This window comes from Lotus japonicus, chromosome 4 (assembly GCF_012489685.1).
Source record: "Lotus japonicus ecotype B-129 chromosome 4, LjGifu_v1.2".
NCBI classification, from domain to species: domain Eukaryota; kingdom Viridiplantae; phylum Streptophyta; class Magnoliopsida; order Fabales; family Fabaceae; genus Lotus; species Lotus japonicus.
In genome coordinates, this window is record NC_080044.1 from 18,814,871 (window position 1) to 18,828,867 (window position 13,997).

Here is a 13,997-nt window from a genome sequence, read left to right on the forward strand (position 1 = left end):
ACTCCATCCCAATTCCCAAACGTGAAAGAATTTCTTCTTTGAAATTTTTTACAGTTTGCTCAAAAACCAAAATAAATTGTATAGAGAAATTTATGTGAGCAGCTCCCAAGTGTTACAATTGATTTAAGCAAATAGAAATTAATACAAACATACATTAACAATGACAGCATTCAGAGCACAAAGAAGGGAAATCATTCCACTTTGAGCCTCAAGATAAGATGACAACATAAAGTCTATTCCTCACTGGCTCTTCTTGTTTACTTTCCAATTTCACCTTTTTCCTAAGGCAAATTGAACTAACCCAACAGGCCAATACACACCATTGGTTGTTGATGAAAAATGCCAAAAGATATAAAACGTGTACTTAAAACCGATCAGTGTCAAAGAAATAAACAGAAAAAAAAAAGTAGACCAAGTATAGGAAGGGAAATTCAATAAGGGCATATTTGATACAAGCTCATCTTTCATGTCATATATTTGGGGATTCTATTCTGCTATATTGTGAACACTTGTATTTTGTCCTGTCATTATAATCCTCAACATTGAACTTCAATGAGCTCGTCTCACCATTATACAATCCTCTTCCATTCATTTCCCTACAAAAAAACCTCTCCACAATGGGGGAAACCATTAGAATCAATCATTTTGAAACCCAATTTTTATTGATTAAAATAGCACCCCATATATACTATTATAACCAAGCATCAACTACCAACAAGTTGTTGATTCAAGTAGTACATGTTCGATTCCCCTTAAGCAATGTCTCAGGTTCGAGTCAATGAAAAAACCTCTTTGGAAAAGCCCCGCCCGGATGTGAATATTCCCAACTGGAAAATGAGTGTCTTTCCTGTCTTACACCAAAAAATAACCAAGCATGAACTGTCTTGGGCTTGTCCCTGGCCCCCACTATTTTTCTACCAGACACTAGTGATCAGATCATCCTTTTTTAGAAAGTAGCAAGAAAAATTGAGAAGGGTATAAGGAAACATTCAGACAAGTCCAATCGACAAAGCAATAGATGAAAATTAATACTAATAGGTGTCTAATAGACATTTCCGTAATAGCTAAGAATCCCGAGTCATGTCCATCAATAATCTCAAAGCATATCCCATTACTATGGCATACAAGTGAAAAGCAAGCATCAAACCCTCCACTTGGATTAAAATCTAGTTTAATTGAACAAATTGCCAGCTTTTTACACTGCACCTTCATCCCACCGGTGGTGGAGTTGCTTTGTTTACTCAAATGGACTGCTCTTCAGTGAAGCTAACAACCTTTCTGTCAAAAGTTGCAGAGTAGAAACCAATAGCATATCCAAGACACCATCTCAGACAATAATTTCATAGCAAATACACACATGATTCAGCTAACCTACCATGTTTTTATCATAAACAGGACACTAGTGCAGACATTTTAATCACTTTAAATATACTTATCTACCAAATGCAAAACTGTTAATCACTTTTTCTTTTTTCATGTTCCTAGACCAAGTGGACTGAAAAAAAGTTTTGATAATATCAGGTACTTTAGTGACCAAAAATATAATCTTCAATTTTGTGGTGAACCATCGCATACGCTTCATATTCATTGGTTCTAAAGCTTAAATCAATTCAGAGGAGAAGCTTTTGTGAGTAGTTTCTGGGTGACAAAATTTATCTGTCTTAACTTAGAGTCAACCAACCATGGAAAGAAGCCCTAGGCAAAATATCTTACAGAAAGTTCAAAGGGTAATTCTGATTAAGAGTGGATAGCAGTGATCTTTATCATAACTGGGCCAAGAGACCCTATCTTCACCACTCAAGAATCGCTCATGACGTTTCAAGACATCATTGTCATAGTTCTCTGTTACACTGAAATGCAAGCCAATTTCTTGTGCTACCTCCAAGAACAGGTCCAACGAGTTGCCTCTATTCGGACTTAGAAATATCGCCTCAGAAGAAGCTGCTTTTGATAACAAGTGTTTGACAACTTGAGCAAGGCCTTTGTGGAAATCCTTAAAGAAAGTGCTGTCAAAATGACCATTCCATGCGTTAAAGATAAGACTAGCATAAAAGACCAAAACAAAAGGCAAGTCAAGCTGCATGCATGTGAATCTGCTTGATGCATTTCGTACACGATATAACTGCTTTTTGTCCACTTGAGAATAAATTTAGAAATCTGAACATATCTAACTTTCAAAAATAAAACTAATAAAAAGTTAACAAAAGCGGAAAATAAAAAAGTAAATCCCATTGGTCAAGCATAACATGAATATAATAAAATTGTTTATGGGATAAACCAAAGCTCCCACCAGATAAACAAGAGATTTAGAGTCTGACCACTACCTCATGTTTGCTCTTATCTTAATCCAAATGATTAAAAGAAAATGTTTAGACATAAAATAGCATTTTCATTAAGTATGCAGTTATAGGCTTACAGCTATATCAGTAGAAATGCAAATAAGATTTTCACCTAAGAATGGGAAATGAGAAATAGAAAACGGTATAGAACAGTAGAAAACTTAAGAAAAAAACTTACCAATCACTTGCGATAATGATGTCAAAAGTGTCAGTAACATTAAATATATCTTCCTGATTCCAGTGAAGCATCATAGACTTCACAATTGTTTCCCCAAATGCTCCAGAGTTGGCTTCAATGTTATGCTGAGTATCTGATTGTCATGGAAGAGCAATCCCATTTGACATGAAAATATTTAATGAAGCATATTCTCAAAAAGGCTATACTGCAGCAATACTTTTTTAAATAGAAAAGAGGCTTAGTTATTGTGTTGGTTACTATGAGAAAATAAATATCCCATTAAGTACGCTACAATTGAGAAATGTCAAATATGCACAAGAGTGTTCAACCCAAAAGCAGGGTAAAGGATGCTATAGCACAGAAACAGGGATTAATACCAAATTGATCACATTGGTTCTTTGAATAAATAATATATGTAATTTGATAGTTTCCTTAGCTTTTCCTTACGCATATATAATGTTGAGGGAAAAGTGGGTCTAAACTATTTAATGCAGGATACAACTTTTCACAAAACTTAGATAGACTTAACAGTTAACACTAGAAAGGAGGATCATAAATTCATAACCACTTCATTATTGAAGACTCCGGGAATCTGAGGTAAAAAAAGTTTTGAAAAAACAAAAAACAGATAATAGCAAAGCAGTTGATCAAATGCTATTGAGGTATGGAAGGGGCGAGGAGAGAAAGATATATGAAGGCTCAAAAAGTTGTTTAACAAGATTAGGAGGTCTAAAAGCATATCAGATGAGTGAATCTTTAATTTTAAGAACATAGGTGAGACACCAAATTGTGCATATTATAGGAGATTAAGCTCAGCCAAACTGTGAAGTTTTGGAAGAGTAAACTGAGAAAATAAGAGAAGAGACACACATGATAGAAAATCATTTTTTTATTTCGAGGAGGTCGAAAATAGAAGCTATACACTTTGCTATAAGACTAATGAAGAGATACAAGAGGAATTAAAAAGATTTAACAATGGTTTTCATTGACTTAGAAAAGGCGTACCCAGTGTTATCAAATCGCGATCGCGGACCATCGCGGTGAGCCAAAATTCCGCTATTTCGGTCGCTATTTGGCGGTGAATAGCGGAAATAGCGGGAATAGCGGGCAATAGCGGCGTCGCGATTAGCCAAAAATCCGCTACACCATAGCGGCATAGCGCCCTATAGCCGCTATTTGATAACACTGGGCGTACCATAGAGTTAATAGAAAGTTTTGTGCAAGGTTTTAGAGAAGGAAAGAGTTCATATTGAGTAGATTGATCATCAAAGGTATGTACAAGTCGTCATTATTAGTGTGTGAAAGAAAAGCGGGAATTGCAAAAAACTTCTGATTACTACAAATTTGCACCAAGGGTCAACTTTGAGCTGATATATTTTTGTCTTAGTTTTAGTGTGCTTACTAAACATATCCAAGAACCAGTGTCATGATGGAGAGTCTAGAGAGAATATAAATGAAAAATATGAGATATTAAATTAAGTCTTACAAGCACATGACATAAATCAAGCCTTGGAAGCACAACTTCTTCTAAGTAGAAGTAAAATAGAGTATAAGGAATGCAAGTTTAGGAAGAGGCACATAAATTTTAGGTTAGAGGTTTAAGCCGGAAAACATACAATACCACAAGTCTCTTAGTTTATGTATCTCGGTTCTATTATACAAAATTATAAGGAGATAAAGGGAGATGTCAAATATAGGATCCACACAAGGTGGATGAAATGGAGAAATGCTTCAAGTGTAATTTGTGATAGAAAAATACCACTCAAACTTAAAGAAATTTTTTACCACATAGTTGCAATGTTGTATAAGACTGAATGTTGACCGCTAAATTAAAGAGCCAACGATAAAGTAAGCTTAGTATTGCAGAGATTAGAATGCTACATTGGATGAGTAATCATACAAGATACAATATGATGAGGAATGGAATTATAAGGAAAACGTTAACATAACTCTCATAGTAGAAATAATGGTAGTCCTATTTTAGGTGGTTTGGATATGTGTGGCGAAGACTAGATAAAGCACAAGGGAAAATTATCGCAAAACAGTTAGAGATAGAGGGAAAACTATTGGCCAAACCATTAAGAGTAATTCGGGTTTTAATGGTATATGTCATACACCAACTATCTCAAAAGCTTAAATTGTTGGGTAAAGAACACATGAATGGTTTTATATTACATTTCTAGCACGCCCACTCACGTAAGAGCCCGCTTGGGCTTGAAGCATGGACAATGCACAGGCCCACAGACCATGTGCATAAATTCAATTTTTTATTAGAATAATAGGGGCAAACAAGGATCGAATTCCATACTACTTATTCATAGATACTCTGATACCATATCATGAACCAACTATACCAAAAGCTTAAGTTGTTGGGTAAAGGACACATGAATGGTTTTATATCATATTGCTACAAACACCTCTACACTGAATCTTGTGGCCATCTCCTTCCTCCACCATTAAGGGGAGGTATCCAGAACCTGCAAGTGTAAACACTGCACCAGATTGTTAGGAACTCAATTGCAAGGTATAGGACTTGAGTCCCACATTGGAAGTATGGGATTCTATGTGGGGTTTTAAGGCTTTGGGCTCTCCAACTACAACAACTAGCTTTTGTAGGATGGTTCTCCCAAGGATCTTATCAATTGGTATCAGAGCCTTCCATCATGTCTCTCAGCTGCAAACGAGCGGCATGAATGGTGACGCCGGCATTGCATTGTTCGCCTGGGACTAGTCAAAGGGCTAGTGAATAGACAGCCCGCGTGGGCGCCGGGGTTGCGGAGCGTGGTGGGATGTTAGGAACCCAATTGCAAGGTATGAGACTTGAGGTCCACATTGGAAGTATGGGATTCTAAGGCTTTGGGCTTTGGGCTCTCCAACTAAACAGCTAGCTTTTGTGGTATGGTTCTCCCAAGGTTCTTATCACAGATCCTTGGAAATAAAGTTGAGGGTTTGCTCCAACACCACCACCTTGTGCTTTCCAATGAATGCCCAAACCTTTAAAGACCTCCTGGAAGTAAATCCACCAATGCTATGCAATGACAACTGTAAGAACTCTCCCCGTTCCTCCTCCTGTTGCTGCACCTCTGGCCCTTCTTCCTCAATGCCTTCTTCCTCCAACAACATCCCCCTAAACTGCTTGTTCTTGCAAATGTGATTTGGCCCACATTTTTCCTCACAACGGAAACACTCTCCTTTCCTGATTTTCTCCTGCATTAAAACTTCACGCAACCTCCTGTAACCCCCAGTGCTTTCCTTGTTCACTGATTTCTCAGAAGTAACACTGACAGCACCAGAAACTGCAGCAGGAATTCTAGTTCCAGTCCTCTGTCCAGTATCAATTGACACATTTCTGGAAAAAGGAGAGGAGATTTGTACGAACTCGCCACATTGCCAAATCATCCACTTCCACTGTTACCACTCTTCCAACACGCCCTGTTTTTCTGCTCAATCATCAATGCATTCTTATCCATGACTGTTAACATCCTAGGCTCATACAACTTGACCTCAGAACCTATTTCTTACTTCAAGCCATTGACTAACACATCCATGAGATGCTCTTTGTCTACTACCCTCAACATCCCTGCGAATCGCTCAAACTACGTATTCCTCCCCCCGAGCCTTCCTGTTTCAGTGCCAGTAAAGATGCGAAAAGACTCGATGAAGAACTCACCTGAAACCTTTCCAGAATAGAAATCTTGAATCCCTCCCAAGTCGAATTAGGGTGAAAAGCCTCCCAAGTCCCACCATTGAAACCATCTCAAAGCTTTTCCATCCAAAGCAACCATCACAGCCTGCAATGTCTCGTCATCCCAAGCTCCTTTAATTCAAAAATAATACTCTAGTTTGTTCACCCAACCAAACGCATCACTGTCTCCTTTGAAAACTTCAATTTCCAACCTTCTCCAATGATCCGTGCCGTTTCCATCACTTCGGTCACCTTCCCTGCCTCGCACTGTCCCACTGTTGGCCACCGGAATCGTTTCCTCAGTGTCGCCGCCGCCAGAAGCTTCTCCCTTGCGCTCGACTCCCAGGCACACAAAATCGCCTTAAGCGCCCTCTCCAATTTGCGATATCTCACTTTGCTTTGCTCCTTTTCCATTTCCCGTGTTCTGCGATCCTCTTCTCCAATTATCCAGGCTTCTTACAGATCCAGATTTAGCCCTTCCAAAAAACGTTCAATCGAATCCACTCTACTCTTCATTCTGCTCTTGACCATGCGAATTTGAGTGTCACAGCTCCTGGATGGAGCTCTGATACCAAAATGATAGGATCAACTAGGAAGAAGAAAGAGAAAATGGAAGAACTGTTATTACTGGTACTCTCAGTGAATGAGAAGAAATAGAAGGGAAACAATGGCCCCGGGAATTTGAGTGTCCACTGTCCAGGTTTACTCCACTATAATGAATCAGAAATTTTCCCTAACTAACTACTAACCAACACTCCCTATATAAGAGGTGGGTATTTCCAGCTAATACAATCATCTCTTCCTTTCTTTCCTTTCCTTTCCTTTCCATCTATCTCATCCACCCCTTGGTGTATACATCCTAAGGGGTGTGACAAATCCATTTTTGTAAATATATATCCACTACTGATATCACAGGTGTAATCAAATTAGATTTTACAAATATAAGACACTAACCTCCTCTATAAACAAAAGTTTAAAAAATGATCACCAAATATAAATCCAGTTGTTTCACGTTTTAAAGTAAAATTAAAAGAGAAGAAAGTTGTTTAAGTTTATACCCAGAAGGGACTATAGTACCCTTTTTACATTCACTTATGAAAAAAGTATGAATTCTTTACAATATAATTAATTCTCTCTTTTGGAAACATAAGAAGTTAAGAAGTATTGTCATACATATAACCATACCGAAAGGATACAATCAACCACTTGTGGATTTCCATCAGAGATTACAACTTTCGATGCCTCGGTAACAGCTGAAATAACAAATCCAGCCAAGCCGTAGCCAGAACCAAGCTCAATAACGTTTTTAGACCTAAAGGAATTTAATGCATACTAAGAAATTATACCAGCCAGAGTTCCCAGAAAAATAACGTTGAAAATGATGCTAATGTGGTAAAATTAAATAGTTATTCAATCCTGAATAAAATCTTCTGCAAAGAAACAAACCTGAATATATCAGCATTTGACAAGCAATAGTGAGCAAGAACGTCTTCTGATGGCCAATTACCTGCAGAAGACATCTTGAGTTTATAAGCACAAACTGAAAATAAAACAGGCAGAATCAAGATTTAGAAGATAACAAAAATTATCAGAGACTGAAATGATCAATTATGTTGTTTTAAAATGTATCACCAGCCAACATCTGATTCATTTTCTTCTTAATACATCTTAAAGTAAAAGTAATTGAACATGCACTTTTTCTCAAATAAAACATTTTGGTAAAAATTATAATGGTTCCTCTCGTGAATAAATTGAAAAAACATATTCATGACAGATCAAATCTAATTTACTTTTCCTTAAAACATACCTTAAAATAATATCTTATTCGGTTAGAATATTATATGTTAGTGTGTTGCCAGCTGTAGTTAGTTAGTTATAAGTTAACTGAACATTAGGTTCGGTTATTTCCCCAATCTACTATAAATAATAGCTTTACTGAAATTCTATTATAAGAAAGAATAATATTGGATAGAATCAGTTTTCTGTTATTTCCTTCTCTCTCTTCTCTCGCACCATTTCTAACATGGTATCAGAGCTTGACTCAATCAGCTTCCATGGCTTCCGCACCAGAAACATTTTCACATCAATTGACAATCAAGCTTGTCGCTTGATGAGAAGAATTTCAGAGTAGAAGGAGTAATCAAAGGACACAAGTTTCAGAAGTTTGTGGTGACTAGTGAATCCAACGATTCCACCACGGTATCTTAAAGAAGAGGATCAAACTCTCGATAATGTGAATCCAGCGTACTCTGTTTGGGAGCAGCAAGATTCGCTTCTGTTCACCTGGACTCTTTTTCAATTTCCGAGCCGGTTCTTCCGCATGTTATCACTTGCGTTCATTTGTGGCAGGTCTTGGATGGATAATGGATTACATGCTTATTTTGAGGAACTAGCAAAGGTTGAATCTAATGAACTTTGTTCTGAAATCAAGCATATCACAACGGGAACACGAACTATGAAGGAGTATTCGCAGCGGATCAAGGTCATCATAAACACTCTGTGTACGCTTGGGGATCCAGTTCCATATCATGATCAATTGGAACTTGGAAGCAATTATGGGTGGCTTGCCTGACTAATATTCCTCTGTTATCACTGTTCTGCATCATCGATCGGATTAATCCTCTATTTCTGAGATTGCGTCGATTCTCATTGCTCACGAAATGAAATTGGAGAAGAATCGCAAGAAAGTGATTTCTGATTCGTTTTTCCAAGTATACCTGAGTGTACTTCACCAAAAATCAGATGTTTTGCTAAAAGTTAAGCAATTTAAAACTATGGTAAAATTGCAGCATGGTTTTTGTATTAAGTCTGTTCAAACTGACTGGGGGTGAGTTTAGGCCTTTTCAGTCTCTTTTTGCTGATCTAGGCATTGTTCATAGAGTCATATACCCTCATACCCATCACCAAAATGGGACAGTTGAGAGGAAGCATAGACATCTTGTAGAAAATGGTCTAAACCTCCTCTCTAATGTCCAAATGCCTCTCAAATACTGGGATCATGCCTTTATTACTGCTTCCTATTTGATCGATCGTCTTCCCACTGAGGTTCTTAATATTCAGTCTCCTTTTGCAGTTTTGTACAAAAAGCTTTCTCATTATCAGTTTCTCAAAACCTTTGGTTGTACTTGTTACCATTTTGTACCAACCCGGGTTGAAACCTCCTGATCAAAGCTTCCTTGAACGCTTCCCAGGTGCGTTCCGGTGTTTGCTCCTCCCACCATTGAAACCAGTTCAAGGCGCGATCCTCCATGGCTACCACAAGGAGCTTCACCTTCTCGGTGTCATCGACGTCGTTGAGTCGAAAGAAGCGTTCGACCCGAACGATCCACCCATAAGCATCTTCGCCATTGAACACGGGAAGATCAATCTTCCTCCCCGTTCGAACATGCCTCTTGGGTGAAGCGTCGTCGCGTCGCAGCGACGTGGAACGAGAGCTGCAAGAATTGTCTCCAGAGAGAGACGAATTCTGGCTTCCCGAACGGTGTCGGCGTCGTGGTGTCTTGGATCGACCCCTGCTCCGGCGTCGGTTTTGTTGTAGCATCAACTGTCGAAGCTCGTCGACAACGGACATCATGTCAGTGACGTTCTTCTCTACGTTCTCCATCCGATTCTCCATTCGTGCGCGGGTAAAGGCCATACAAAGCTCCCTCAGATCGGGAGCTCTGATACCAATGATAAGAACCTTGGGAGAACCACACCACAAAAGCTAGTTGTTGTAGTTGGAGATCCCAAGGCCTTATAAACCCCACATTAGAATCCCATACTTCCAATGTGGGACTCAAGTCCCATACCTTGCAATGGGGTCCTAACATCCCACCACGCTCCGCAGCCTCGGCGCCCACGCGGGCTGGCTGTGCACTAGCCCCTTGTCTAGTCCCGGGCGAACACTGCAATGCCGGCGTCACCACCCGCGCCACTCGTTTGCAGCTCAGAGACATGGTGGAAGGCTCTGATACCATTGATAGGGAATAGGGATTTCAGAGACTATACTGGAAAAATAGTGTATTAATTCAAGGGAATCCTGGTATGAATGCCAGAATCCCTTTAGGGAATTACAATAGCAGAAAGGAAATACAGGAAAAAGTGATAACCCAGGAACAGATTCGAGAGCGTTCCTACCTCCCCTAGTCCTAACAGAATTTCTGCCTACCGTCACTCACCACTCTCTTGGTTCTTTTACACACCACCTGGCCTGATTCTCTGCAGAGAGAATCTACCAGCTCAGCAATTGGTTACACTACTCATCACTAGTAGTGGGACTATTGTTTATTCCCACCTTGCCCCTACGCTTGTAAACTTTAGAGAAATCCTTGCTCTTACTTACAGCAAGGTCCCTATCACATACTTTGTTTGGGAGCAGCAAGATTCACTTCTGTTCACCTGGACTCTCTTTTCAATTTCCGAGTCAGTTCTTCCGTATGTTATCACTTGTGTTCATTCGTGGAAGGTCTTGGATGAATTATCAAAGGTTGAATCTAATGAACTTTGTTCTGAAATCAAGCATATCACAAAGGGAACACGAACTATGAAGGAGTATTTGCAGCGGATCAAGGTCATCGTTAACACTATGAATACGCTTGGGGATCTAGTTCCATATCATGATCAATTGGAACTTGGAAGGGATTATGGGTGGCTTGCCTGACTAATATTCCTCTGTTATCACTGTTCTACAGCATCGATCGGATTAATCCTCTATTTCTGAGATTACGTCGATTCTCATTGCTCACGAAATGAAATTGGAGAAGAATCGCAAGAAAGTGCTTTCTGATTCGTTTTTCCAAGTATATCTGAGTGTACCCCCTTCACCAAAAATCAGATGTTTTGCTAAAAGTTAAGCAATTTAAAACTATGGTAAAATTGCAGCATGGTTTTTGTATTAAGTCTGTTCAAACTGGCTGGGGGGTGAGTTTAGGCCTTTTCAGTCTCTTTTTGCTGATCTAGCCATTGTTCATAGAGTCATATACTCTCATACCCATCACCAAAATGGGACAGTTGAGAGGAAACATAGACATCTTGTAGAAACTGGTCTAAACCTCCTCTCTAATGCCCAAATGCCTCTCAAATACTGGGATCATGCCTTTATTACTGCTTCCTATTTGATCGATCGTCTTCCCACTGAGGTTCTTAATATTCAGTCTCCTTTTGCAGTTTTGTACAAAAAGCTTTCTCATTATCAGTTTCTCAAAACCTTTGGTTGTGCTTGTTACCATTTTATCAGACCTAATCAACGCAATAAGTTTTGTTATCATTCTAGGGACGGTATTTTTCTGGGATACTCTCCATCTCACCATGGTTGCAAGTGTCTAGATGTTGAGGGCCGCATTTTTATCTCTAAGGATGTCTTGTTCAATGAGATACGGTTTCCTTATCATGTGTTGTTTTCCTCTCAGTTTCCCTCTTCCTCTACCTCAATTCCATCCCAGCTGTTCCTCCTATTCTACATTCTAATCCACCATCTCAAATCCCTTATCATCCTCCTGACCCTCAGGCCTTCTTCACCCTCATCTTCGTCTACTTCTTTACCTCTTTTACTACATGTGCCCCCAACTTCCGCTTCAATTTTACCATCACCTACTTCTTCTCCTCCTCTTTTTCCCTTACCTTCTTCAGCACCATGTTTCCAATTCCAATCCTATGCAAACTAGGGCTAAATCTAGTATTGTTAAGCCTCGTCTTCACCCAACCCTTTTGCTCATTTGCTCACTCATATGGAACCTACAACTGTCAAACAAGCCTTGTCCCATCCTCATTGCTTGGCTTCTATAAGCATGAGGAGTATTCTTCTCTTATGAAGAATCAGACCTTGACTTGGTTCCTTTACCTCCACATAGACATGTCATTGGTTGCAAGTGGGTGTTTAGAGTGAAAGAGAATACTGATGGTACTAGTAATTCAATAACAGAACCCAATCCCATTCAGTATCAGCTATGGAAACCCCTAAAACCAAATAAAAGCCTCATAATCTTATTCCAAATCAGCTACCAATGAGTTTGTAGCTCATCTGTTTTCTGAACTGTGCTATGAAAACCTATACTTCTCTAAGCTAACAATAGAAGAGTAGAAATCTTTCATCATAAGCTTAAGCCAACGATGATGAGAATACTTTATGCAAATATAATCAGCCCCAGAAAACATTAAAAATAAAAATCCATAATGGACAAGTTGTGAAGATGATGAAATAAACTTACACACAAGCCCAGTGTTGTCGATGTTGTATCTGTTACATATCTCAAAATCACTGAGGTCAGCTCGGTTGTCCACTCGTTGTCTGCATATATAAAATGTACCAATAGATAATCATTCAAAAAAGCACATAAATGTTCAACCCAGAATCTCTCACCAAATAATGGAATTGACATTTACTTCTATAGAAACCAAAAGATGTCGCGCTAGGGAGAAAACAGGATCAATGCCCCGTTTGGGAAAACAGCTTAATTAAGCGCTTATGGTCATAAGAAACCATAAGCGCTAGCGCTTATTCATAAGCTATTTTAACAAATTTATTAAAATAAATTGAAAATAAGTTATTATAAGCATAAGCTCTTTTCCATAAGCTATCTTGATTCCTGGGTAGCTTATGAAAATAAGTTCAAAACAGCTTATGGTAGGCAATAAGCTCTCTCAAACAGTAACACAAGCGCTTATGCTATCAGATAAACTCAAATATGCTCTCCCAAACGGGGCCGTATGTCTATCCTGGGATTGTAAGATAATTAATTTTTTCCTAGTTTCCCGAATTTCTTTTTTTGCTTTTTTTTCTGAGAGGTAGGATAATTCATAAAGAAACAACAAACATGTCTACATTCAGTACATCATTTAGAATGAGAATGAGAGTGGGATTCTCACTCAACCCACACAGATTCAGGTTAAGAAAAAGCTTTGCAAACAAAATGCAGTCAACCACTACATTTTGTGTCTAATTTCTAGTGTTTGTTGTAACATAAAAGAAATAAAATGCAAATGGGTTACCAAATTAATAGTAATTTATAATAAAAGAAAAAACCAAATTCTTTTCCTAAAAGCTAAAGTTCTAAATTTCTAATCACTAACAATGAATACACTTGGAATATAAACAAGAACACCATAAAACTCACTCACGTTAAAAATAGTTGTGGAGAACCAGGGATGGGTAAACTGTAACAAACGCGAGCATCCCTTGCTGCAGAACCATTGCATTTACTCAAACTACTACGTTCATCATCGACTATATGAGAGGGTATCATGTTGAAACCATTACTGGTCCTTCTTGAAATGCGCTTAATACTGGTTTGAGATTGCTCATCTGCAAAGATTTTAAGCATGAAAAAGCAATTATAGCAAAATGGAAGGTTCAGTGGAAGCGATTCGGTGATGAAATTGTGGGAATTTGATGGGTGTGGAAATGAAATTGACCTGGGTTTGGAGTGGGAGGGTGAGAGAGAAGCGCGCGACGAAGGATTTTCCATCGCAGAGAGGAAGCTTTCTCGTTCGTTTTGTTTTCCATGTCCAATTTTTCGGAAGGATTTGATTTCAGTGACTAGTCCAATTTTATGAGAACGAATTTTAAGGGGATTAACTGTAGTGCTCTGTTTGGATGGAGAGAGAAAAGGAGAGGAAGGAATATAGTAGAAATGAATTTTAGGGGGAAATAATGGGAGTTTTAAGTTGTTTAGATTGAGTGAAAAGGGTTGGAGAATGAAAGGAAAAGTAAGGATAGTAAAAAATAAGTATAATATATAGTTATTATTTGGTCCCTCACATATAAATTTTTCAAAATACTTCATACATCATTTTTTAACTACACTTTAAAATTTAG

General features: G+C 38.6%; 1 protein-coding gene across 1 annotated transcript; it reads right to left on the reverse strand.

Moving 5' to 3' along the window:
- Positions 1-1,683: 1,683 nt before the first annotated feature.
- LOC130713897 (calmodulin-lysine N-methyltransferase) lies at positions 1,684-13,735 on the reverse strand. The gene is made up of 7 exons (XM_057563723.1): positions 13,595-13,735; positions 13,301-13,484; positions 12,391-12,470; positions 7,649-7,709; positions 7,399-7,514; positions 2,518-2,650; positions 1,684-2,006 (listed from the first exon to the last, which is right to left on the reverse strand). The coding sequence occupies exons 1-7, from the start codon at positions 13,683-13,685 to the stop codon at positions 1,721-1,723; spliced, it is 951 nt and encodes a 316-aa protein (XP_057419706.1). The 5' UTR covers positions 13,686-13,735; the 3' UTR covers positions 1,684-1,720.
- Positions 13,736-13,997: the final 262 nt, after the last annotated feature.